Source organism: Emydura macquarii, unplaced genomic scaffold, assembly GCF_026122565.2.
Source record: "Emydura macquarii macquarii isolate MOO-44397 ecotype Brisbane River unplaced genomic scaffold, CSIRO-AGI_Emac_v2 contig_2975, whole genome shotgun sequence".
In the NCBI taxonomy this organism is placed as follows: Eukaryota; Metazoa; Chordata; order Testudines; family Chelidae; genus Emydura; species Emydura macquarii.
In genome coordinates, this window is record NW_027133112.1 from 6,239,330 (window position 1) to 6,249,871 (window position 10,542).

The following is a 10,542-nucleotide window of genomic DNA, read 5'->3' on the forward strand; positions in this document are numbered from 1 at the left end:
TGCATTACAGACTCCTAAATGGCAAGCTTTAATTTATGCTTATATTTTCTTACGTGAGATTCTAAACACCTAGAATCTTATTGCAATATTTGGGTACTCTAATGTGCTGCCTAATTTGGAAAGGACTTTTTGTTTCTCTAGTGTGAGGATGATGGACAGATATTTTTCAGCCTCGATGATGGGAATACCAAATTCTCTGATCTAATTCAACTTGTGGAATTCTACCAACTAAACAAAGGAGTCTTGCCCTGCAAACTCAAACACCACTGCATCCGAGTGGCCTTATGACCTGTGATGTGACCCTCGCTGAAGACTGGATTTGCTGGAAGACTGGATTTGCTAGAAGGATACTTGTAAGAGAATGTTGACACTGGGGATTTGGCAGATTTGTAAGTTGGTTAAAAACATTATGCACCTTGGGACTCTGAAAGGGATGAATTCAACTGGTGCCAACAGACCAAGGTATACTGGTTTGTCCAACACCTAAGAGTGAGTGCTGCTGAGTGTCCCAGCATCCCAAAAATTTGGGGGGAGTGTATGTAAAATCATAATCAAATTTGAAACAAAACTGGAAACTATCTTGGCTGGGCCACTTAACAGAAACAAGTTATGAAGAGAAATCTTTGAAAAGAACTCTTGCCCTGGGATAATCTTGACAATTAAGATTAGTGTGTTTACTTTTTGTATTGATCACTTTTTTTTTTTTTTTTAATTTTGCACTCCTACTTTGTTTCGGATATTGAATTCAGCCTATATTAGGAGCTGATGTGGCTTTTAAATTCATGCAGGAGTTGGGTATTAATCTAAACCCTAAAATGTATGAAATGCTTCAGCCTAAAAGGATCTAGAAGAAAACCCAGAAGTGTGTGTGTGTCAAAACTTCTCTGGATACCTGAGGTTCTGTCATCTGCAAATGTCTTTGAAGAAGCAATGTGGATGCAGTTCTAAAAGAACATACCATATGTACTCTTAAAACTGTTGACTTTTAGCATAATGGCTGTAGTATGTTTGTGGCATATTAGTGATACCCAGTCATGCAAAGACTGTATTAGTCAGACTCTATGCACAAATGTTTGAATCTTTTTTTACTTATTGATGGTGGTGGTTTGGGTTTTTCAGCCTGTTGACTTTGTTTCTTGAGGAAATTTACTATTTCTAAATGGAATTGTATGACCACACTTGTATTTAGAACCAGCTGTTTTTGTGTGGAAAAAATACTTAATGCTGATAGTCTACTTATTATGACAAAAGATCAGAATGTTTTTTAGCTTTATATCTCCTTGAATTTTCAGACTGTTTCAAAGAGCTGTCTTTCCAGATAATAAACCTACAGTAACAACCATATGTAGCAAAGCTCTTTTAGGGTATAGGACTTCAAAAGAACTTGTACCCCTTTTGCTTTTTGTAGGGTCATGGAAGTTTACATGATGAGAAATGTGGAAACTGGGTTTGGAAATCCATTTAACTATGACTGGTATTTTTGTATTTACTGCTGGCAACATCCGTTCAACAGCTGGTATTTGTGACAGACACAATAATGCATACCAGTATCTATTGTAAACTAGTACATATCCTGCCTTAGTGCTGGTTCATCATCAGAGCTACTTTATTGTTAATCTTTACATCAATTATTTAATGTTTACACAATAACACTTTCTCTTCTGTTGATAAACCAGTTTTGAAGTCAGGTAAATATGAGTTTAATATTCTCATTGGATTGCCATATTACATATATCATTGTCACTCTTTCAGCAAGATGGTCAATAGGTACAGGAAGTACTGTTGAATTAACTTTATTTTCAAATACTCCATGCCGTTTATACATAGCAGGAAATGTTTTACCCTGGGAACTTTCAGAATACTGTGGTGAGCAGAACTGTCTTCTCTTAAGGCAGGCAGTAAATGATATATGCCAGCTAGTCTGTGATGAGCTCATCCTAACTAATATTAGTCACTGGGTTTGTTGAAATCCTAGCCACCTGAAAGGATAAAGAAGGAAGAACAACTCTGTACCCTTAGGTCTTCATGTAGTGTTGAGAATAGTTTAAGACAAAAACTATAACCTGCCTGAGTCATCCATATCAGCTGTAACTATGTCAATGGTATAGAAACACTGTATTTTAGTTTACAGAACACATTCTAGTATTTTTCCATGTAATGTCTACGTATAAAAATATGAAGAAACTTGATTTAGTTTGTAGTGAAAACTTTTGGGTTTTTTGTTTTGTTTTGTTTTAAATGTACATACTGAATTGAGTGTTCCTGCTTTTTAGTCAATTAAAATGTATTTTAAAACCTTAAAATTAAGCTAACTTAAGTCTCAGACTTCACTCTGCATGCTTCTATTTGGCCCCTTTTAAGTGGGAAAAAAATACTTGTATTGATTACATTCTTGTATTCACCGATTTCAGTAAGACCATTTATGCTGTAGTTTTAAGGGGATTTTTTTCCGTTTACATAGTTTAGTCCCATCCGTTTTCCTGATAGGCAGTTAGCATTTGCAGTGTTTCATATTTATAAAACTTGCATTTTATTTAAATTGAGAAAGTAAGTTTGACTATGAATCATGATTTTGTATGTAGATGGTTGACTTAGTATTTTGTACTTTTCCCAGCTAACGTGAACTGTTCTGAGAAAGTGACCACTTTCCAGGTGGCAACAATCTTACTTGAGCAGATCACAGTTTTGGGGTGAGGTTTTTTTTTTTTTTTTTTTTGTTTCTTCGTTTTTTTTCTTCTTTCTGCTGGAAAATAGTCAATACCACCTTAAAGTTTTCCAGCAGATTCAGCTGGCTGCCAGCTTAGAATACCAAGGACTGAAGGACATTTGACTCTTATTTTTGTATTTAAATGACATGAATGTAAAGGGGATGCTCAGGGTTGTTTTGGAGCCTGTTGAATTTTTATCTTTTTTGCCTGTGATTTTATTTTCTAAATAAATACTTCATGTAGCAATCTTGAATATGTTGAGAAGGAAAATGCCAAACCATTTTGGTAATAAAGTTACTAGTTAAGTTATGTTACAATAGGTGTTAAAATACAGAACCATTTTATTTGTTAATTACTCTTGAAGAAACACGTGCCTCAGTTTAGATGTTTTGTCTTATCTTTTCTGCACTAAATACCTGACAGTCTGACCAATCAATGCACCTTTCCAGTGGCGAGACTTGCTTATTGTAAATTATATTGTCACAACGCAAGATTTTAGTGACTGTAAAATGGAATAAAGATAAAGTTTTCAGGGAATGCAAAAGGTATTAACTTAAGAGACAAAACCTTTATTCGATATGCTTTGCTTCATACTGTAAATAGCTTTTTGGCTTGTGAACATAATTGTAATCTTTCAGGTATTTTTGTACAAATAAGGGACTGATATTCTGTTTCTTGTAATTAGAAATAAACATTAATACAATGCTATTCATTTTATATTTGGTATTAATGTCCTTTTTTGTTACTACTGTATATCAGTCACTGTTGACTTGATCCTAAACTATTTTGGGTGGATTGCTGAATGGTAGAGATCAAAGGAAAATAGAATCCCACAAGACATTTTGCTACTGGCTGTTGGGCCTAATGATTACTGATAGGACAGTTCCTCTTAGAGTTTCCAGGTAGTTTAAATGGATTGCTATCCTAACATCACTGCATCTTCCTTTAGCAAATACAGAGGGCATCTTGGGGTAATTTAAATCCAACTTCTTACTACAATTTTGATCAAGAGGTAATATGTCCTTGTTCCGACAGGTTAGTGATCCCCCAGAGTCAATAATGAGTCAGTTAGGGAATAAATGAATTTTATTATAAACACAGGAGTAATATAGATTTTTAACTAGTTATACTCATTTAAACAAACAATTCACTATCAAATAGACTAATATAAAAGGATATAAAAACAATTAAGCACAAAACATAAATTGATATAAAAAGGTATTAAACAGGCAACTAACTATAAAGACCTAAACTAATATTAAACAGACACACCCTGGTCTCCCACATAGCAGACAGGGACACTTACTACTATGCTACACAGACAATTAGTTGCTGGCAGGAAACAGAAAGGGGGGTCACACAGACGGTTAACTATAAGGCACAGAGGCAGAAGCAGTTAACTACAAGACAGAATGCTTTCACACAGACACACAGAGATTTCACACAGACAGTTAACTGCAAGACACAAACGGGCAGTTAAACAGACAACATAGCTGTAAAATACAGACTGATAGTTAACTCCTCACCAGACTAGTATCCACAGCATTATTCGATTCGGCCGGCAAAACACGATTCACGCTCGGGGGGGGGGGAAGACGTGAGCGGGGAGAACCGGGACCAACTGATCAGGCTGGTTTCAATGAAGCTCTCTGAGGGGGCTTGGGAAAGACCCCTCTTTATGGACTAAATGGGACATGGAGGGTTAACTGATTGGCCAAAGAACAGGATATGGGCTTCGTGCCAGCACTGGATTGGCCGGGGGACACTTGCAGTTTTCCTGGTTGCTGGGGAGTTTCATCTCCCCTGGTCAGTTACATTCCTCATATATGACATGGGAGCCAAAGGTGCAGCCGATTCCATGGTAACGCCCTAATAAGGTCAGGTTGTGGGTTGACTGTTAGCCCGAATGGATGGGGAGGAGTGCGAGGGGGGGCCATGTGCAGGAATTCGTCCAGCAACAGTCCTGTTTACATCCATTCATCTGGCTTATCCCCTAACAATTGCTTTAAGGTTTTGACAATCCCCTTAATTACTTGTCCTTTCTTCAGTACTTGTGCCCTTTTGTTTATAAACCTGTTATCCTCTCAGACAGTTTTATGGTGTCCACTTCTACATGATGTTTATTTTATACATCCCAATTACATTACCCCTTTATCTTTTTCCAATGATCATAAACTCAATTTTCTGGTCCTCTCCACATGTATAGCCCCTGAGCCTAGAATATCTTGTTATTCACAGTAGAATATTTGAGTATCTACTACCACTATAATCTGTCCATAATGTTAGACAGTACTCCAGGAGTGGTCTTGTTAGCCCTTCATGCGGTACCATAACCACTTCCAATATGTACTTGCCTCTTCCGTTTATCCATGTTGATGTTCTGTTTGCTTTCCTAGTGACTGCCAGGCATTGAATTGAAAACTTTTCTCTGATCACTGTCTGGAGCAGTTCTAGTTAGTGACTTGCCTTTTTCCTTCTTTCACAGAAGATTTCAAATAGCTTATTAAATGTATGAAACAGATTCCTAAACCATAGACAGATCATTTCATCCACCACTGAAATGCAGCAGCTATTTAACACTACACAACCGCTCAGTACAAAGTGAAAATGAGTTCCCCTATCCAGTAGAATGTCCGGGAATATTTTATGGTAGGTACCAAATTCAGGTTTGGCAGAAGAGAAGAGGGTAACACGTGAGTAAAGCACATTGGGGTCTTCTGCTGTTTTATTTGCAGTATTTGCTGCATGGTAAATGTCACACTTGTAATGGTTCAGCACTGTTACTAGATGCTGTTACATAGATTATGAATTAGGGACAGATCTGCCCTACCATGAGAGGGAGGTATGCTCTCCGCCAACTATTCAGTTAGAAATTAATACAGTCACTCAGTACTAACACCTTTCAGCCTCGAGCACAAAACCTGTTCGTGGCTTACCAAAAATAGGCCTGTTTGGGCTAGGTTCACGAAGAAATGTAGGTGTGGTGATGCTAAGCTTAATTTTTAGATGCCTAGAGAATCACTGGGTTTCACAAAGCTTGGCTTTGGAGTGCAGGTTTCCTATACAATGAAGAGGGAGAAATGGGCGCCTCAGAATATGGGATTCACAAAAGCCAGCTTGCTGAGTGGCTCCCTGCCTGAACTAGCTCATGGGAGTTGCCAAGGTGAGGAATCTGTGGTATGCCCAGCTCCTCTCTCAGAGATAGGTGCCTAATTCTGGGCTACAGGGAGGTGCCTCCTGTTTGGGATTCTCAGCTGTGATCCCTTTTTTGGTGTTAGGTGCCTATGCTGTTTTTGCAAGAAGCTTGTGGGAGGAGGGGAAGGAGGTGCTCCCTCATAACTTTTAGCCCAGGGGTTAAGATACTCACCCAGACGTGGGAGACCCGGGATTTTGGGTTATTCTGCTGTGGGGCTCCCTCAGTCTCTCCTGTTGAAGCTATTACACTGTGGGAAAGTAATTTTAAAAAAGAATTTCAGAATGGCCATTGGAGCAGGGTGAGTGGCTCTTGGGTCTCTTATCTCTGAGGTGAGTGCTCTGACCCCACGCCCAGCCTATAAAGTCATTCTCATGTGTGTGCTTGTATGTGTGTTCTCTCTCTCTCTCTCTCTCTCTCTCTCTCATTCTTTCATTTATTCACCGTGTTGGGAACTTGTTTGGGGAACACCTGACTGCTCATTTAGCTTGTGCTGATGCTGCAAATTGACATGCCAGTGACCAACTTATGTCCTGCTTTGTCTCAAACATTATTTGTGCAATATGTCATAGACTTTTGCAACAGGATCAAGAAGGAGAAGACTGCCATATCCTTATGATTGCTTGATTCCTGCATTGTATTAACTTAGGTTGTTCCTGGAAGCCAAATGTTATGCCGCCTCTTCTTAACGTTGAGCACAATTTAATTAGGGTTGGAAACTAATACAGTCACATAACTGTAGCCAGAGGGATAGTGTGACTTTCATTAGGTGCTTTGATTTGTCACCTCTGAGTCATTAAAATAAATTATTGTGTTTTACCATACACAGTACAAACTCTTAGCCAGAAGAAATTCTGCCTTGCTACTCATCATTTAGCATACATACTGAGGGACCTTTTTACGGGTAAAGGCACCAGTCTGTGGTGTCATTAGACACCAGTCTGTGACTAATTGGGCCTCTTGTAATGCTTCTTCATTATTCAGGTCATATGTTTTGCTTATTGCAGGGGTTTTCAAGCATTTGGCTGCAGTCCCTAGCTGTGGTGCCATGACTCCCCCACTGAGTTCCATGCAGGTTGGGAGTCTCAACATGACTTCTAGCTTTCTGTGCTAAAAGCTGGCTAGGTTGTATAGGCTCCTGGCCTGAAATGAGCTGAGCTTCAGGGGTGTGAGGGCAAGAAAAGAGAAGGGCTGACACAGTTTGGGATGGAGGAGAATTAGAAATGGAGTGGGGAAGATACGAGTGTTGGAGAGGATGAGGAAATCTAATGTTACAATAAGACTGTGACTGGATTTGCATGCTAAATGATTGTTTTCCCTGCCTCTGGGGATAAGCCTGCTGTAGATATTACTGAACCATCCTTACCAGTGTTGATTTCCCTACCAGCCCCCCAGGTCTTTGAAGATATTTTTTAATAAGAATTCATTTTTTTTTTTTTTTTTTTTTTTTTTTTTTGCTTTTGACACACATCAGATTCCAAGCTTTCCTAGTCCCAGACGCTGGAGAACCTCCTGTGCTGTTTATTTTGTAGCGTAGTCAATCAAGATGCAAAATGGCCTAAGCGATCAGCTGCTCCAACTTCTAAAGCAGACCATCCAGAGTCTGACACCATCACAGTGCTATTGTGATTAAAGGACGAGCGTGTGTATCTCATCATTTTTGGTGCCTGGGTGAACAGCTGTGAATTTTGAAAACAAATTGCTAAGTGCGTCGTAAGCATAAAGAGTTGAAGAACCAAAGTGACTATTTAACCTTCAGTTTTTAAGTGAGTGTAATACTCCTGAAAGTGCTGCTAACCCCACATGGGTTTTGTGGATCCCCAAACTATCTAGTGGCACCTAAATCTGGGATTTCAAAAGGGTTGGTCAAAGAATAAAGAAAACTGTGATTTGAAATTTGTCTCAAATGACTTAAATCTCTTTGTGGCCACTTTCTTGCCCTGGAACAAAGAGCAGCTTTAGAGAGGAGTGTGCTCAGAAGACAGTCCACTCCACTTTCTCTCACACACATCTGGGCTGAAATCCATATTATGGAATGGAATTCTCCTGTGCATGGGTATGTAGCCAGTGAAAAGAAAATCTGCTGAATGAATTCCCCAAGAAGTCAAAGCTCAGTCTTTGTCTCTGGCCAGTGAGTTTAAAGTGGGTGGCTACACTTGAGAAATGGTTATTAAAAATCAGACCTGCCCTCTGGGCTTTCAGTCCTCTCTGCTGACCATAGTGCTTAACACGATTGTCTCCTGCCTCTTCCTCCTGCAGCCTCAGAATTGTTTACTCTGTCTCAATCAGTTGCACTTGTGCAAAATCTAGTAAAGCCCATGGGGTTGCACAGGTATAGCTGAGGGCCTAATTTGGCCCAGAGAACAGTTTAGCTTGACTCTTGGATTCTTGGGCTCAGTTTGCAGGGTTGGAAGTTTTGAGGGCAGGGGCTTAAAAAAAACCAAACTGCCTGTTTGCTGTGGAAGCTATTGAGAGACGATACGCCTCAGGCCCTTTTTGAATCCCATTCTAGACTGCAGCTACATGGTAAATTGTTCTAGCAGCAGTAGCCCTTGGGGTGAGTGTGACGGTGGCAGTGCTGGGAAAAGCCTGTTGGTAGCAACCGTGAGGACCAATGTGCTTGCGGTGTCCTTGGAAAAGCAGCCCAGGAATGGTTTGTAGCTTGCTCCACCGGTGTCTGGAAGCTGGGGAAAAACCATCGCTCAATAAAAACTGTGCTATCTTTTCATTCAAATGGGAAAGGGAAGGAGAATGGGGCACCTTTGTATGGGGCCACAAGTGGAGGACGGCCGGTGGGGATGCTGGCCTATTAAACTAAAATTCTACAGTGTTCACGTGCAATCCTGGGGAGCTGGCAGTTCTCAGGCCTTCAATTTAGTGGGAGAATTGTCCCTGGGGAAATAACTAAAAAACGACGGGAACCATCATGCAGTTTCCTTCAAAATACATCAAATTTCTTCCTAACAAGCCTTTTATCTTAGGATGCCCACAAGAAGTGAGTTTATTATAATCATTCGGTGCCAAGAAACAGCAAAGACATCTCCACCTCTGGGTAATCCCATGTATCTCATTTTCTATGTGCCTGACCTTGGAGAACGTAAGCTCTCTGGGGTAAGTAATGAAAACTCTGCAAGAATACAAAATGATCAATGCTTTGCTGTGATGAATCCAAGGTTGCTAGTTCCTAATCAAGGCTTTTCCCCCACTCTTAACTAATTTGACAAGTTAGAAAAGGTAGTCTATTTAAAGTATTGTACATCTTGAAATATTAGTAAGCTTTAGTTCAAAATGAGCCTGAGATTTGTTCATAAAACTTATGTGAATGAGGTGAAATGGAATTTTGAAAGACCTATCTTTAAGAAGCCCAGATAGAGGGTATAACTCCTCTCCTGAAGAACAGAACGTAAGAAGTTGGATTTCAGATCCTATGGCAATACTTGTTCGGCAGCAGAAACTGTTCTACAGTTTAACCAACAGAGGGCGCGCATAGAGCTGCACACTAAGCAAGGCGAAGTGTTAAGAGCTGAAGACTACAGTAATATGGATCCAAAAGCTAAACTTTTCTCTAGCAATAAGAGATGCAATAGCTGTTAGTCTGTGTGTACTGTATGTTGGTCAAATCCAGTGGGGGCTTTGCCAGTGACTTCAGTGGGACCAGAATTTGGCTCTGTGTGTGTTTATTTTTCAGAGAAATTTGAGTGTAGCTGTGCTGTACAAAAAGTAACCATCTCCTGTGAAATGTTAGTTTAAATAAATACAAGTGAACTTACTTTTCTGAAGGCAAGTGCTGCCTGCCCTCCTCCAGTGTGCAGATTGTGGAAATGTGTATTTGCACCACTTTCATTCAATTCTGATACTGCAACCAAAAGTAGAGGCAAGAACTCACAAGAAATGTAAGCACCTAGTCATAACTCCAACTGCCTGTTCCTCCATTGTTCCTTTTTTTTGTGCGGGTTGGAGCGGGGGGGACAGGGCAAGGAGAGGGAGCTCGACAAAGAGAATGAAAGCAGAAATCTTGCCCGTAAGCTGCTAAGATACTATTTTAAGGTTTTATGATGTTTCTCATCACCACAATATCTAAGCACCCTTCACATAAAGTCTATAATGAAGTTCCCAGTGGACTTCTGGGGTCTCTCTAGTTCTCTCTTCTTGGGATGGGGGAGTTCTTTTGATTATAATCCATTTTTTTTTCTTTTTTCTTTTTTTTTAATTTGGTAGGTGTTCAGGGCTAAAAGGGGGTGTCAATGTAATGTCACTCCTATGGCAGAAAGGCTTTGCAATATTTCCTAAAGACACTCATACTGGATTTGCCTGATCCTCTCTAGAAACTTGCTCCATAGCCAGATTCCCGCACAAGATTCTTTATACTTCACATCACATGCCTCCTCCTGGGGTTTTTGTGATCTGCATCGTACCACAGAATTTCAGCTATAATGGTGGTTCGTAGATTGATAGGTTCTACGGTATTTCTTAATGCTTCTTTATTAGCTCTTTTATATTTAAAAAATGTTTATCCCTGAACCTCAAAGTTCTTTACAAAGGATGTAGCATTATCCCTGCTTTGCAGATGGAAAAACTGAGACACAGAGAAGTGAAGTGATCAATTTTACAGGTTCAATTGAGTGGCAGTAAAGACTCGCT

At 39.8% G+C, this 10,542-nt stretch overlaps 1 protein-coding gene across 3 annotated transcripts in view; it reads left to right on the forward strand.

Moving 5' to 3' along the window:
• GRB10 (growth factor receptor bound protein 10) overlaps positions 1 to 3,425 on the forward strand; it is a 205,171-nt gene extending 201,746 nt beyond the window's left edge. For all 3 annotated transcript variants that reach the window (XM_067569995.1, XM_067569994.1, XM_067569996.1), the window contains one exon: positions 142 to 3,425. In XM_067569995.1, the coding sequence (XP_067426096.1) occupies positions 142 to 288 (147 nt within the window). In that variant the 3' untranslated portion in view covers positions 289 to 3,425. The remainder of the gene's footprint in view (positions 1 to 141) is intronic.
• Positions 3,426 to 10,542: the final 7,117 nt, after the last annotated feature.